Source organism: Callithrix jacchus, chromosome 3 (assembly GCF_049354715.1).
Source record: "Callithrix jacchus isolate 240 chromosome 3, calJac240_pri, whole genome shotgun sequence".
NCBI classification, from domain to species: domain Eukaryota; kingdom Metazoa; phylum Chordata; class Mammalia; order Primates; family Cebidae; genus Callithrix; species Callithrix jacchus.
The window spans coordinates 157,504,976-157,521,644 of record NC_133504.1 but is presented as its reverse complement, the minus strand read 5'-3'; the positions used below and the strand labels follow the sequence as shown (position 1 = coordinate 157,521,644).

The 16,669-nt window shown below is 34.2% G+C and overlaps 1 protein-coding gene across 6 annotated transcripts in view; it reads right to left on the bottom strand.

Annotated features, from left to right (window-relative positions):
- ARAP2 (ArfGAP with RhoGAP domain, ankyrin repeat and PH domain 2) overlaps positions 1-16,669 on the bottom strand; it is a 205,172-nt gene that overhangs the window by 152,242 nt on the left and 36,261 nt on the right. For all 6 annotated transcript variants that reach the window (XM_035293912.3, XM_035293913.3, XM_078367402.1 and 3 more), the window contains 4 exons: positions 13,413-13,471; positions 12,271-12,347; positions 11,436-11,527; positions 9,449-9,802 (listed from right to left, as the gene is read on the bottom strand). In XM_035293912.3, the coding sequence (XP_035149803.3) occupies positions 9,449-9,802; positions 11,436-11,527; positions 12,271-12,347; positions 13,413-13,471 (582 nt within the window). The remainder of the gene's footprint in view (positions 1-9,448; positions 9,803-11,435; positions 11,528-12,270; positions 12,348-13,412; positions 13,472-16,669) is intronic.

Genomic DNA, 16,669 nt, shown 5'->3' with positions numbered 1-16,669 from the left:
CACTTCTTCATTTTATGGAATCATATCATACAAAATCCAACGTGAACCAGCTTCCAGTTAAAATATCAATTAAAAGCTTGCATTTACTTCTACTCCTCCCCAAACCTCACTAAAAGACATCAAAAGATTAAGAAATAAATAAAAATAAATAAATACCTGCAAGCCAACATTTATTAGAGAAGTGGAGGACAGTAACAATATCTAGAAATCCGAAAAGCAGGAGAGGTAAGAACTGATTGCTAGGCCAGTATTAGATTAAATTAAGAGAAATACACATTTACTCTTGCTTAATCTCTGAAAATTTCATGAAATAGAGGTATCAGGTAACTCTGGAAGTGACTATGAAGGTGAGGGTGAGGTGCTAATAACAGATATATTGAAAGGCAGTTTAAGATGTAGACTTGCACTCCAACATCACAGAATCCTTCCCCACTTCGTACTGCTGGAAAACTGTCCCTCCAACTCCACTCCACATAATCGTCTAGTTTTATTCAGTGGAGACAATAAAACAGGAGGTTTGGGGACTGGGAGACTCAGGCATGGCTGTATTAAAGCAGAAGAATCAAAAGTCTACATCATAACTATCAATACTCAAAGTCCACTTTCCCCAATGAGCCACCAGAACACTGGTTACCAGGCTGGGTGCAGTGCTCATGCCTGTAATCCCAGCATTTTGGGAGGCCAAGGTAGGTGGATTACCTGAGGTCAGGAGTTTGAGACCAGTTTAGCCAACATAAAGAAACCCCATCTCTACTAAAATACAAAACAGCTGGGCATGGTGGCATGTGCCTGTAATCCCAGGTACTTGGGAGGCTGAGGCAGGAGAACTGCTTGAACCAGGGAGGTGGAGGTTGCAGTGAGCAGAGATCACACCACTGCACTCCATTCTGGGCAACTGTCTCAAAAAAAAAGAAAAGAAAAAAAAAAAGCTGGTTATCAGGCTTATAACCCACAGGAAGAAGATTCATTTAAAAGGTACTAGCATGAGGCATCTGTACAGAAGTACTTTACTAAAAACTTATCATGATCATCTTACAAGAAACTAATAGCATGACCTAACAGAGCCTACAGTGCTTCCAATCAGTTTTGCAGTATTTCACTCTAAAGTGACAGCTCAAGATTAATATAACATTTGAGAAGAATACCACTAAGGTAAATGATAGACACGTAACCACCCCTCCAAAATGTTAAAAGACTACTGGAATAGAGTCTACTGGAAAGTTTCAAATAGACTCTACTGGAGAGCTTCAAAAAAAAAATTTTTTTTTTTTTCCGAGACGGAGTTTCGCTCTTGTTAACCAGGCTGGAGTGCAATGGCACGATCTTGGCTCACTGCAACCTCTGCCTCCTGGGTTCAGGCAATTCTCCTGCCTCAGCCTCCTGAGTAGCTGGGATTACAGGAGTGCGCCACCATGCCCAGCTAATTTTTTATATTTTTAGTAGAGACAGGGTTTCACCATGTTAACCAGGATGGTCTCGATCTCTTGACCTCGTGATCCACCCACCTTGGCCTCCCAAAGTGCTGGGATTACAGGCTTGAGCCACTGCACCCAGCCCTTTTTTTAAATCTCTTCAGAGAAGTAAAAGGATATATTTGTGAAAAAGTAACACTATGCCATAAAAAGAATACTCAAAAGAAAATGCTTTGTATGTTAAATACAGTATAACAAAAAAAGAAAAGTGGGTTAAGAAACACAACTAAAGAAATTTCCTAGTTAGCAGAAAGGGAAAACAGAAAAGCTACATTTGTATCAGTGTTTCAAGGAAAGAAGTCCAACACCAAAACCACTAGGAATTCTAGAAAGAAAAAATAGAACAGTTACTGAAGAATAAAACAATAAAACCTCCAAGAACTGAAAAATAGGCTATGGATAAAGAATCAAAAATCAGATTTCTCAATGCTAGCTCTAGAATACTAGGAATCTAGAAAAATACAAATTACTGATCTGGAGAAGTACTATTTCCAGTTAAGATTTCTTTCTTTTTTCTCACTAATGCAATCTTTTTTTTTTTTTTTTAGAAAAAAAGAATGGAGAGAAGGAAAGAAAGAAAAAAAAGGAGTGAAGAAGGGGGAGAAAGAGGAAGAAAAAGAGGGAGAGAGAACGGGAATGTTGCTTTATACTAAAAATACGTACTGAAAACCTTTTTTCTGCCAATAATTGTGCTTAATAATGGCCGATCAATATTTCATTTAAACCTATAAGTAGTTGTGATGTGGTATGGATAAGAATGTATGTTTTGTGTATTTAAAGTGGAGAGCTCCATAAATATTTATTAAGTTTACTTGTTCTGGATCTGAGTTTAAGTCCTGGATATCCTTATTAGTTTTCTGTCTCGTTGATCTATCTAATATTGATGTTGACGTCTCCCACTATTATTGTGTGGGAGTCTAATCTCTTTATGGGTCTTATGTATCTGGGTGTTAGGATCGTTAGCTCTTATTGTTGCATTGATCCTTTTACCACTATATCTTTGTTGCTTTAAAATCTATTTTATCAGAGGCGAGAAAACCAACTCCTGCTTTTTATTTATTTATTTATTTATTTATTTTTGCCCTCCATTTGGTTGGTAAATCTTTCTCCATCCCTTTGTTTTGAGTCTTTGTGTATCCTTGCATGTGAAATGGGTCTGGGTTTTGGCTGTATCTTTTGATTAAGGGATTTAGTCGATTTAAATATAGGATTACTGCCATTTGATGTTAACTGGCTGTTTTGTCCATTCGTTGATGTAAATTCTTCATTATGTTGATGCTCTTTACTTTTTGGTATATTTTTAGAAACACTAATATTGGTTGTTCCTTTCTATGAGTAATGCTTCTTTCAGAAGCTCTTGTAAAGCAGGCCTGGTGGTAATAAAATCTCTGAGTACTTGCTTGTTTATAAAAGATTTTATTTTTTCTTCAGTTGTGAAGCTTAGTTTGGCTGGATATGTAATTCTGGGCTGAAAGTTCTGTTCTTTAAGGATGTTGAATATTGGCCCCCACTCTCTTCTGGCTTGTAGGGTTTCTGCTGAGAGATCTGCTGTAAGTCTGATAGGCTTCCCTTTGTGGGTAACCCAACCTTTCTCTCTGGCTGCCCCTTAGTATTTTCTCCTTCATTTCAACCCTGGTGAATCTTAATGATTTTGTGCCTTGGGGTTGCTCTTCTTGAGGAATATCTTTGTGGTGTTCTCTGTATTACCTGGAGTTGAATATTGTCCTGTTTTGCTAGGTTGGGAAAGTTTTCCTGAATAATATCCTGAATCATATTTTCCAGCTTGGATTCATTCTCTTCGTCATCATATTCAGGTACAACTATCAAACGTAAATTAGGTCTTTTCACATAGTCCCATATTTCTTAGAAACTTTGCTCATTCCTTTTTATCCTTTTTTTCTCTATTCTTGTCTTCTTGTTTTATTTCATTAAGTTGGTCTTCGAGCTCTGATATCCTTTCTTCTGCTTGATCAATTCAGCTATTAAAACTTGTGCATATTTTGCAAAGTTCTCATGTTGTGTTTTTCAACTCAGTTAATTCATTTATATTCCTCTCTATATTGTCTATTATTGTTATCATTTCATCAAACCTTTTTTCAAAGTTCTTAGTTTCTTTATACTGGGTTAGAACAAGTTCTTTTAACTCCCAGAAGTTTCTTATCATCCACCTTCTGAAGCCTACTTCTGATAATGGAACACAGTCCTTTCTCCATGAGGCCTTGTTGCATTGCTGATGAGGAACTGTAATCCCCTGTAGAGGGAGAGGCGTTCTGATTTTGGGTATTCAGTTAAGATTTCTAAAACATAATAAATCATCATCAATAACAATGTTTCAGGGCAGGGGGAGAAGACATTTTCAAACAGGGAAGGTCTCAATATATTAACTCTCTATCCACCTTTTCTCAGGACGCTTCAAAGAGTTGTGCTTTATCCAAAGAAAAGATGGAAAGACCAAAACACTAGAGAGAGGCATAGATAATCCCAAATATGATGACAAGGGGACCCCAAGATATTACTGTGCACTCAGCCTGGGGAAAAACCAGCTCAAACTAACATTTTCTTAGTGGGCTGTAGGATGATGAAATTGATAGGTGTATTTATTTTGGTTACTTCAGAGATTTGTATTTTGAGGAAGAATTTCCAGATAAATGAACATGCATGTTAAAAACTAAGCAAACAAAAAAATCAACAATTATTAATTCCACAAAAACTAAACATTGTAAATGAAAAAAATTAATCATATTATGCCACATTGCTCCCAAATGAGGCTGTTTAGTTATAATATTTAAAAAATACAGATATATAAATATTTTATCTAACTATTTTAAAAGGATAATAGAAATTGTGTCTAGAAGGGAAGGAGTAAACAATGGTGAAAATGAATAAATACGATCTTCTATGGTGGTTCATCAATAGTTAATCCCTAATACTGAAAAGTAAAAACATAAAATAAAAATAAATAAAAATTTTGATTTTTATTTATTTTATTTTTATTTGAGACATACAAAACAAATGCTAAAAGTATAACAGAGTTGAAAAGGGGCTGCCTCTTATGAAGAGGTTGGGTGGAAGAAATGTCACTGTCTTTTTCAAATAAGCTATGTACTACTTTCTGACACTTAAACTATGTCCTTTCATAACAATCAAAAAACTAAATTTTAAAAGTTCAATGTGAACACACGATTTTTTAATCTTACATTTATCAAAGTACGAACTAAGACTCACAGTAACATTATTTAAGGTCCTCTGCAATAAAATGGTGTTCTGAAAAGAAAGAAAATCAAGGTTTATTGAGCATCAATTAAGAGGGAGGCCCAAAGTTACCTACTTTTCCAAATGATTTTACAGAGGTAGTTTTGACCTAACACATTTATGTGAAAAATGGAGATTCTAAGAAATTGAGTCACACAGCAAATGAATGATGTCTGTCAGATTCCAAACTCTATTTATTTCTCTATAGCTAGACTGGCTGAAAGGAATTAACCAGGTAATTTTATGGAGACTGAAACTAACGTCTTTTCCCCTCAAACTACAAAAACAGGAAAGCTTTTAATTTTCTTGACAAAATGTTTACAAGTAGCAAGTGCTTTAAGAAATGGCCAACTAATTTGCAGGTTAAAAAAGAAAACGTAACTTTTTATCAAGAATTTCAGATTCACTTTTAAGTTCAACAAGGTAACTGATACATAACAGCCTAGACAGACATAGACTTGCCAACTTTCCACATCTGCCTTTCACTGAAGCCACACGAAAGCACTACCAAGAGACCCGAGGCACTCAAACACTTATGTAGCCAGGTGGGTAATTGTTCCAATAAAGGAGCCTTGGAGACTGGATGATGACAGGGAAACCAGTCACTGACAAAGGCACAAACAGCATAATCTCTGAACTCCTCCCAAGTTTTGGGCTATTGGCTTCTTGGAGCTCTGACTCCCAGTCATTGCCCGAGATTTGACCTTTTCTTGGTATTTGACCATTGGCTTTTTCACTTTCCTAGTTATCTGTTATCTGAATATGCTTTTCACCAGCAGTTTCTCTCTCCTGGTCTTAGAGCCCAACCTCCACCTTGGTCTTAACCCCTGCTCACTATCTCATGCCTCAGGTACATCTAGATATCACCTCTATCAGTGCCTTTCCCTCTAGACAGAAAAGCATTTTACCTAAAAATGCCAGTTAAAATCTTATTCATTTTCCAAAGTACCAACTGCTACCTTCTCTTTCCTGGAAGGTCTTTGCAGAAATGCTTTCTCAACCCTTGGTAACCTCTGGATTCTACTCTGTAGATCTTTCTGTACCAATTATTGTACTTTTGTCTTTGGGTTTTATTGCTATTCACATATATATTTCTTTTCTGCCCTAAATGGGAGCTACAAAGAGACAAGGAACACATCTTGTTCATCTGTGTCCTCCTCCACCTCAGAGTGCTGACTTTACCTCACATGATCAACTTTAACTGTCTCAGGCTCACACTGCCACATCAGTCCTCCACATGGTCAAAAAAAGGTTAAATTTGAAAAAGAGGGATTTCCTAAAGCAAGAAATAAAGTCCTAAAACATTTCAAGTAAAAGAGGAATTCTTTAATATACACTGCAGATTTTAAAAAGATGCTCTGTGTGTTATGCTGAATACACAAATATCTTTAGAAAATAGTAATGTAAAAATTCAAAAGGGTTTTCTTATTGCAAATATTCTTGGAGATGTTAATTTATGCATCTCCTAGAAGAGGCATGGTACATCCAACCATGTTTCTTTTCTTTACAACAGCTTCAAATGTTTCTCTTCTGAGGCATATTTGGGAAATGCTGGAATAAATTATATTCAGTCTTTTATATTTGCATCTATACAAATCTGCTGAAAAGCTTAAGTTTATTATTTACAGCTGAGAAAAAGTGAAGAAGATGATTTATTTTAATCCTCAAAACCCAGTGAGATGTTTTTAAAAGCAAGTATCACTTACTCAGTTTTTCATCTGCTTTGACCTGTTTGAAATACAGCCCCCAAATTCAACATTTTATTGTTTCTTTCACACAATTTTTAAACCACTAGTTTTAGGCAGGTTATATTTAGGTCATTCAAATATGTAAACAACTTTTCATATGAAATGTTTCAGTATTTCTTTTGTTGTACTATGTTACACAATTATATTTTTAACCAAATATTGGGCAATGTTCATCTATTAGGCATTGATTCAGAATTGGCATTTCCATTTCAAAGATAAACAGACAACCATGAAAATAAGTTCAGATTGTGAATGTGATTATTTTAATGTCACTTATTAAACAAAAGACAGTTTCAAACACTATTTGAAAAAATGTAAACTAGAATGTGTCTATTAGTTTTTAAATTGTATTTCAACAATTGTATTTTGGTAATTCATGTGCATGTCTTTAAGGGGTAAACAATTGTGGAAAAAAACCACCAAGAGTTCACCACCCTGTTAATGCAGACCAGTATTATCAATGGTACCTGAAGATTTTCATCTACTCATACACTGCTGAGTTCAGCAACTTGTATTACAAAGTTCTTATAAACTGCTATTTTAGAAAAATTAAAAAAAATATGTCCAATGCTAGGTTTTTCACAGATTCTTCCTACAACAAATACTATACTAAGCATCTACCAAATGCTAGGCAATGTTCTACTAAGGCCATCACAGCACAAGAAAAGCAATGGAGATAACTGCTCCCACAGAGCTTATATGAGATAAATAAGCCATCTGGCCTGTAAGGTCTGCAGACGAAAGTAATTAACAGAATGATGGGTGGCGGGGGAGAGCAACAGTTGTAGTTTTAAATTTAGTGGCCAGGACCTAAATGCATAGGAGACATTATAACATGAACATGAGAGAGGTTCAAGCCATGTTACTCTTGGGGGAAGAGCATTTCAGGCAGATAGAAGTTATGAATGCAGAGGCCCTTAAGAAGGATCCCTGCTTATTATTACCTTTGTATTTTATTGGACCACAGCTTCATTCATTGGCTTACGTATTGGCTACGTTTGCTTTCATGCTATAAATGCTGAGTTAAATAGTTGCAACAAAGACCATACAAAGCTTAAAATATTTACTACATGACCCTTTTCAGAAAAAGTTTGTTGACACCTGCTATGTGGAGTTCAGAATGCCATTTCAATCAGTGTATCTGCACCAAAGAGACATGTGATCTTGAGTTAAACAAAGCTCAGCAACCACTGCATAAGGAAGGAGTAGGCATCACTTTGTCTACCTTAATGAACATCTTAAACACCCTCACAATAGCCTACAGAGACTAATTAGGAAAGGAAAAATTCTGAATTCTACTTCTAATTTCATGAATGCATGGCTTTTGGCCAGCTATACATATTTCTTTCAAGCCATAGAAATATAATCATGTAGAAGCGTTTTAAAATTTCTTGGTAATATAATGAGCTCCTTGGTTTACTTTCCTATATCCATTCATCCTGTTATGGAGGTGGGGAATTGAGGACACAAAATGCAATTATTTCCCCTAAAGTGGAAAAACATAAATCCAGAAAACTTACAGCTTCTAACCTGAGGGAGGTTCAGAATAGAAAGAATGGAAAGTCAAAGTTCTGAAAAAGAGAGTTGGAATATGCCCAAACTGTCCCAGAGGTGGCCAACAATGGAGAATCTTTCTCAATGTGCTTGGAGCATAAACAGCCAACCCTGTAAAAGGCAATATCTCACCCAGGATATGCAGGAAACACAGCCACTGGGGGCTCTGTACTCGAAGTCTGTTCTTTCTTCCTGTGATACTTTAAGAGAGTACTTAGATCTCTCTAAATACTTAGATTTTACAGAAATGAAAGATTCAAGAATATTCAACTCACTGATTCATTCCACTAGTGTGTAGATCTGAGCACTGATTCACACCTTTGACATCTGAATATACATTTACTAACAACACAGTAGAGGGTTTTATCATCATAATGTAACCAGAAAGAAGTGATACAAAATAGCTGACAGTAAGAACTACACTGCTTTGGTTTATTCAAAATCAAATTTCCTAAAAGGATGAAAATATATAAGGTATTAACATGTAATTACTAACCACGCAATCTTGGGGTGCTTTTGCTTTCTTTAGGAATGTAATTCCTGCTTCTACTGGTCATCTGACGCTGTTCCTGGTAGATTTTTTTTAGCAATTAAAATTATTTTAGATCAAACCAAGCCTTTCTAGAAATGATACACATTTCAGGAGAATAGCAGAGAAAACCAGCACAGTGTAGGGACTCACCACATTAGCTACTTAAACATGAAAGCTTTCATCTCAAAATAATTAAATAATTCATGAGAAACATTTCTAGTAAATATTTCAAAAAGACATCCAAAAATCAGGATGCCAGAAAACAATTCTAATTAAACATAATCCCTCCCCAAAGATTTCTCAATACTGTAAAATGCTTAAGGGACAAAAGTTTCTTTGTAACCATCTGTGGATAAATCCATTGAAAAGTATAATATTCTTGGGACTCTGACCTTCTGTGTAACATATAAAAATCAAAACAATATATCAATAACAGTGAAGACCTAAACCTAACAATGATGTACTTTTCCCTTACTACAATAAGCCTTGTATTCTCAAACAGAACACTGTTATGATATGAGCAAAAGCCAAACAGTGTGGGCTGAGTAATACTAACTCGGTCTGCCTTGTTTTTCTTTGCTACATACTGGGACACAGATTAGCCCATTTTGATGTGAAATTAGAACATTCAGAGATTAGATGTGAGGTCACAACTTTCTATTTTAATTTGCAATTCTGGACATTAATGCAGCACTGCGTTGCATATAATTCTCTTTACGTCTAAAGAATAGCACCGGCAAAAGTATACTGAAAGTCCCTAAAAACGATATTCCTGTGTATGTGTGCGTGTGGAGGTGGAGTGGGGAAGCAGCAACCCAGGAGGTCTAGAAATGAATAAACTTGAAATTTTAAAAATATGCCACTTATGAAATAAATGAATACATACATACCCTTGAGGAGAGAGCTTGTCCAGCCATCCCGATTTAACCTTCTTTGCAGATGTTCCATAAAAGCAGGCATAGGGAGATATTGACTGTGAAGAAATGGCTGATGAATCAGCATTTCCACTTGTTGAACTCAATGGATAACTGTGCCTATTAACAGAGTCCAAAGTCAATGCTTTTTGAGTTCTAGATTTGGATGCCTTTGAATTTTTTCTTCTTAAACTCTGAAAGCATTCTTCTACTGTTGAGTATTCTGATTCAGAAGGAGTGTCTATCAAAAAATTGTTTTTGTCCTCACGAGGTATCCAAATATCTTCCACCTTGTCCTCACTTATTTTCTCCTTTCTGTTATCATATATGCTAAAGGAAGAATGACATTAACATTTCAAAGTACTGTATGTTATTTAAGACATCAGTGACATTTTGAAAATTTATAAATAATGAATAACAGACACATAAGGCCAGGAAAATCCTAGAGTTTCAATCAACCCTATTGATAATTTATAAACTCTTCCAGAAAAACTAAGTGAATTATTTCATTAATCTATAACATATTTGAATACTACTGCAAGTTTTTTCTTAGATCTAATTTAATCTTATCCCTTATATTGTGGAAGATTAGGTGCAGGTGATAAGGACAGAGATTGGTATTCTTTGTATCACAGTTTGAACATCTTTCATAGCCCAATTAAGTGATCAGCCCAATCTCTCTGTGCAACATCATGTACCATTAACTCATCCATGTGGAGATCTTATTTCCAACTTGTTTACCCCTCTCTACTATCCTCTGATCAATTCCAAGGACCCCATGTTTCACCATAATGCAATAAAACAGTATGTCTGACTGCTGAGAGCATCAGTATTATTTTGCAATGCTGATGTGGAAAAATACTGCAGCACATTGCTAGCTGGAAAACAAGAAAGGGTCAGAGTACATTCTGAAGTAAAAGCTATGTAATGCATAATATTTATTGGAATGCACTCATAATAGCTAAGCATACTCCTATAGATTTAAGGAAGTACACAATAGATTCACTCATTCATTAATGCAAAAGGATTTTTTTTTTTTTTTTTGCTAATCAATGAAACAGATACGCCTGGGCTCAAATTACATCTTTCTGGAGATAGCATTCTAAAATCATTACTGCCTTAAAGAATAATTTTGCCTGGCCCTTTCATATTTTGCATTATATTAGATTATATCAAATGTTTACTGAAGATGTTTAATTATTTAGCTTTAACTGAGGGAATCCTATAACAGTGTTGGCCTTAGAAAATGAAAGACAAACCAAAAATAAAATGAATGTCCCACCAAAAGAGTATAATTGAGCTGCTGGTAAGACAAAAGAGAAATGCTTGAGGGGATGAATACTCCATTTTCCATGATATAATTATTATGCTTGTATCAAAATATGTCATGTACCCCAGAAATATATACATCTGCTATGTAATCTCAAAAATTAAAAATTCAGAAAAAGAAAATGATATGTCAGATAATGATCCAGTATGCCAAGTTCCATAAAGCTGAGAGAAAAACAAAACTGAAGTTGGTGTCTACAAATTCTAAAACCATGTGTGATCCAAATAACTGGATAGGTGCCATGCTTCTTGCCAGTGCTAAAACTCCAATAAAAAGAATACAATACACTTGTAAAAGTCTGCAGCTTGCAGAGTGATGTTCTGCACTGCCCTTTTCTCCTTTTCATTAACATAACCTCCATTCTTTAATGTACAATCACAGTCACCTGTATTTGCTACTTTGGGGAGGGGTGTGGTTTCCATTAGAAAAAGACAAAAATGATCTGCCACAGAATGCAACTATTTACTTGATTTACAGAGCATAATTGAAATAATAAAATGTGTGCTGCTAGGCTTATATTTAAAGAGGAAAAATTTGAACTTAACCAACATAAACTGTTTTCTTGGACACACAATATTATACTATGAAGAAGAGGTCAACATTGTCTAATCATCATCAATCATGATCTCCTACCTTGATTTGATAATAAAAGAGTTTGTTGCAGTAGTTGCTTCCCCTTTGAGTCTTTCTTTCTGGATCCAAAATTCATTCTTTATAGATCGTTTCTATGAAAAAAGCAAACAAACAAAAATCACAAACTGTTTTGTTTTTTGGTTTGGGGATTTGTTTGTGTGTGTAGCAATTCTACAAAGATCCATAATATCTGAGTTTATTTTCTTAAATAAGCCTAATTGCTTAAATCAATTTTCAGAAAAAAGGATAATTAGACTACATTAACAGACTGTTGATGTTTTTTCACTATTTTATTCAAATCGTTGATTCAAGTAAAATAAAAGATGCTAACCGAAAATAAAGTTTATGTACTTCTTGATTCATTTTTGTCTTTCAACTTCTCTTTTATCAAGACCAACAAATAATACAGCAAAAGAGCACAAGTAATAGAGAGAAAAGAATGAGTAATAAACTAAATAATTAAAATATATACATAATTGGAAGTCTATACATGTCGGAAATCTGCACTTGGCTACAAGACAAAGCAAAAATCTAGAGAGTTTTTACGTTTTATACAGTGTGTCTTTTGTTTTATTTAATTAACCCTATCTGTAGCAAATTTCTAAAACTCACTATCCTGGATTCCTGGAGTCAAAATAAGAGTGTGTTTCTGTAATACATATTGAAAGATACAGATTTTACCATAATTTCACTGAACAAAAATTTTGCTGAAAGGCAATTTCAATCTTCAATATGATGCCATTCTTCAAATAGCTTAGAGGAAAATGAAGAAGTACTTATATGCAGAAAAGCAAATACCTGATTATGAAAAACAATTAAAATATATGGGACTAACCTTGGAATTTTCTAGTCTCTGGAAGAGAAAGGTCTCTCCATAAGGAAAGATGGAAGATGAATTCTCCTCATTTGAATCTTTTAGGGGGATTATAGGATGAGAATGAAAAGAAGTGAATAATGTGAAATACAGTTTTTTTTAAAAAAAGATTAAAAGCATGAGTTTTTATAGCACTATCACAATGTAAGCTTTATTCTGTAAGAGTCCAAATTATGCTAAGTATTAGCCCCAAATCATTTCTCACCATCATCATTTTGATATAATACTCACTGTATCCACTTCTCACTTCACAAACATAGCACAACTTACTATTCTTTAAATTGCAACCTGTCACATATGTCCTTGCCAACCTCTAGGATCCACATTAATATAACCAAATACATTGCCCACATAGAAAAGAAATTGTCATGGTGCCATTTATAATTCTAATTCCTAAATAAGGAAATATTCTAAATGGTAGAAAATTTAAGATCACTAACATAACAGCTAGATATCACTTAAAATCTCAGAATGCATTTAACGTAATTCCTCTAATGTCATAGCTACTAACACATCTGTAAATAATTTATTTCAAGAGAAGTTCCACCATCCTTGAATTATACTAATCTACAAAAAGAGAATTCTCAATATTTGCATTTCTACTATGGAATTTTTTTTAAAGATTCAGTAGCCAAGTGTTTGACATCTTATTGTCAAAAAGAATGTTCCCAAACTTATATAAGCAGAATTTTCAAAAAGAAAGAAAAGCCTCTGTCGCTGTTCAACTTGCCAGAGCAACAATGACAGCCCTTCCCAGTTACCATGGCAAAATCACTTTCCATATATATATCTTTGTTCTGTAGCTCAGACTGCCAGAAACCATTTAATTTAGTTAAATGCCTTCAACTGTGGCTAATGAAAAATGAGGCTTGTATAAAAAGAAAACTTTTTACATTAGCATGTACAAATTTCCAGGAGTCAGAGTATATGTTATTGCCTTTATTCAGTCCACTTTAAAAGCATCTGAAGTACTATGAACACTGGCCAATAGTTACTCCCATTATTCCCTAAACTACAGGTGGCTGCCTTCTCAATCATGATTTTAACACATTTAAGACTAAAATGAGTGCTGATTTAAGGAGACTTTAAACACATAGACTCACTTTGCCATGCTGCAGATTTTTCAGTTGAGGTAGCAACATTTCTTCTTTCACGGAAATAGCTTAAAAAGAAAATATTTATGAGTTACTATCTTAAGTGAAGGATTTATTAGAGAGATATACATTCTTTTGGGTAGAAAAACCAACACCCAAAAATTAATTCTGACTTGAAAAACGATGAGGTCAAATTCCACAACACAGTCCACAAATGTATTTTTCTATCCAGCCTTAAAGCAAGAGATTTTCTTTGCAAGGGAAATTTTTTACAAGTGTTTGCTACTCACATCTATAATTTACAAAAGTAACTAAACATGTTTGTCCAATGCTAGTATGCACATAAAGTGATTTCAAAACTGCTATTCATATCTCTGAGAGAAACAGGTTTACTAACTAGATGTCAGTATCTGTGTAGCTTTTTGTCTTCTGTTTCTGTCTCTGTAGACACAATTTGAAAACACACAAAAGGTCTTCTTTCAAAGATCCAAAGTCTCAGGAAGAGGACATTATGGGGTAATTATTTAAAATACAACATGATAACAGCAATGACAGAGGTAAACACTGTGGAAGCAGAGGGTGATGAAGGCCTTCTATCATCTGAAAGTTATATTTTCCATCTAAACTTAAGGATCAAGACACTCTTAATTCCTCTTAGATATGCATCTGTTCAGGTTACTAGAAGCAAGAAAATAAAGAGGAGAAATCGACAAAATAAGATATGAACAAAATTTAAAAATAATCCTAACTAGAAGCTTATTATTTGAAAAGATCAATAAAACTGGCAAACATCAATTTAATTAAATAAAAAGAGAGAAGACACAAGTTACCAATACCAGAAATGAGAGGACATCACTACAAATTCTAACAGCACTAAAGGAATAATTACAGATTATTAAAAAAATGTTATGCCCATAAATTCAACAACTTAAATGAAATGGAACAATCCTTTAAGAGTCACAAATGGTCAAAACTGACAAGATTAAATAGAAAATCGTAATAGCCCTATTATCTATTAGACAAATTAAATTTAGTAGTCATCCATCTAGAAAAAACTCCATTCCCAGATACTTTACAAAGATTTAAAGAAATAATATCAATCTAACACAAATGTTTTTGGAAAATGGGAGGAGGGAATACTTCCCACTTCATTCTATAGGGCTAATTGACTGACAGCAATTTTAAATATTCCTTATGACACAGATGCAAAAATCATTAACAAAATACTAAATCTAACAAAATCAAAATTTTATTTTGCATATGTAATCCAATAATATGCAAAAAGGATAATAAATTATTACCAGGTGAGATACACCCCAGGAAAGTGAAAGTTGGTTTAACATTGGAAAAATCAACATAATTAATCATATTAACAAAATAAGGGAGAAAAATAACATGCTCATGACAACAGACCCCAAAAAAAGCCAATGAACAAATTTCAATATTCATTCACAAGAAAGACTCTAAATAAACTAAAAATGAAGGAACCTTCCCTAATCTAGTTAAAAGGCAGTTCATGAAAAATCTACATTACAATTAATAATTAAATATTCAATAATTTCACTAAGATTGGGAGCAAAGCAAGAAGATCTGCTCTCACCACTCATGTTCACATTATTTCGTACATCCTAGCTTAGGCAATAAAACAAGTGAAAGAAACAAAAGCCTAGCAGATTATAGAGAAAGGTACCTCAGAAGCCTAAAGTATGTTGCAAGTAGAACATCCTAAAGAATTTACCAAAGTCCTTAAACTAATAAGCAAATCGATCAAGGTCCCAGGATAAAGAGTAAACATGAATAAATTCTATAGCACTTCTATATACTAGCAATGACCAACTGGCAAAAAATAATTTGAAAATACAATTCTTTTTACAATAATATACAAAGACATAAAGCACTAAGTGGTAAATTTATCAAAATATGAACAAGACCGGAAAACTATAAAGAATTACTGAGAAACTATAAATAAATGGACATATATACCATGTTCAGGGACTGAAAGGCACATTATTGTTGTCAATTATCCCCATATGGATATATAGATTCTGTAAAATCCCAAATAAGATTACAGTCAACTTTTAAAATAGAAATTAACTAGCTGACACTAAAATTTACATACAAATACAAATGACCTAAAATGGTATAAATAACTTTTAAAAAGAAGAACAAAACTGGCAGACTTATACTATACAATTACAATATTTTATATAAAACTATGGTAATCAAATCAGCATGCCACTGCTCAAAGTACAGACATATCAATCAATGGACTTTAATGGAAAGTCCACTAATATAGTACTACACACCTTTGGTCCACTGATTTAAGAAAAATGTTCCAAAGAAATGCAGTGGAAAAAGAATAGCTGTTTCAACAAATGTTGCTGGAACTGGATGTCTCAGTGATTAAAAGAATTGAATGTCAACTTTTACTTCATATCGTGCACAAAAATTAACTCAAAGTGGAATTGAGACCCAAATGTTAATTCTAAAACTCTATAAATCCTGAAAAATATGAGAGAAAAATCACTGCAACATGTGAGTAGGCAAAGATTTTCTAAATAGAAAAACTGAAACCTTAAAAAATACTGAAAATTACTCTTTACCAAAAGTTAACACTTAGTGTCACATACTAGTGACAAATGATTTGTCCAAACCAAAAAAACTCTTACACTCCAGTATTAAGAAATACAATTCAATTTTAAAATGGATTAACCTGCCATGGTAGTATTTATCTCTGATCCCAGCAACTCAGACTGCTTGAGCCCAGGAGGTTGAGGCTGCCGTGAGTAATAATCGTGCCATGCATTCCAGCCATGGCCACAGCACAAGACCTTGTCTCAAACACACACAAACAACAACAACAACAACAACAACAACAACAACAACAAAAGAAGAACCAGCATGGGCAACATAGAGAGACCCTGCCTCCACAAAAAATAAATAATAATATATTTTTTTAAAGCCTGGGTGCAGTGGTTCATTCCTATTATCACATTTTGGGATGCCAATGTGGGCAGATTTCTTGAGCTCAGGAGTTTGAGACCAGTTGGGCAACATAATGAAACCTCATCTCTACAAAAAAAAAAAATAATAAATAAAGCAAAACTTAGCTGGGTGTGGTGGTGCATGCCTGTAGACCCAGCTATGTGGGAGGCTGAGGTGGGACAATTACTTCAACCCAGGAGGTTGAGACTGCAGATTCATGATGCACCACTGCACTCTGGCCTGGGCAACTGAGACCTTGTCTCAAAAAATAAAATTCAAAA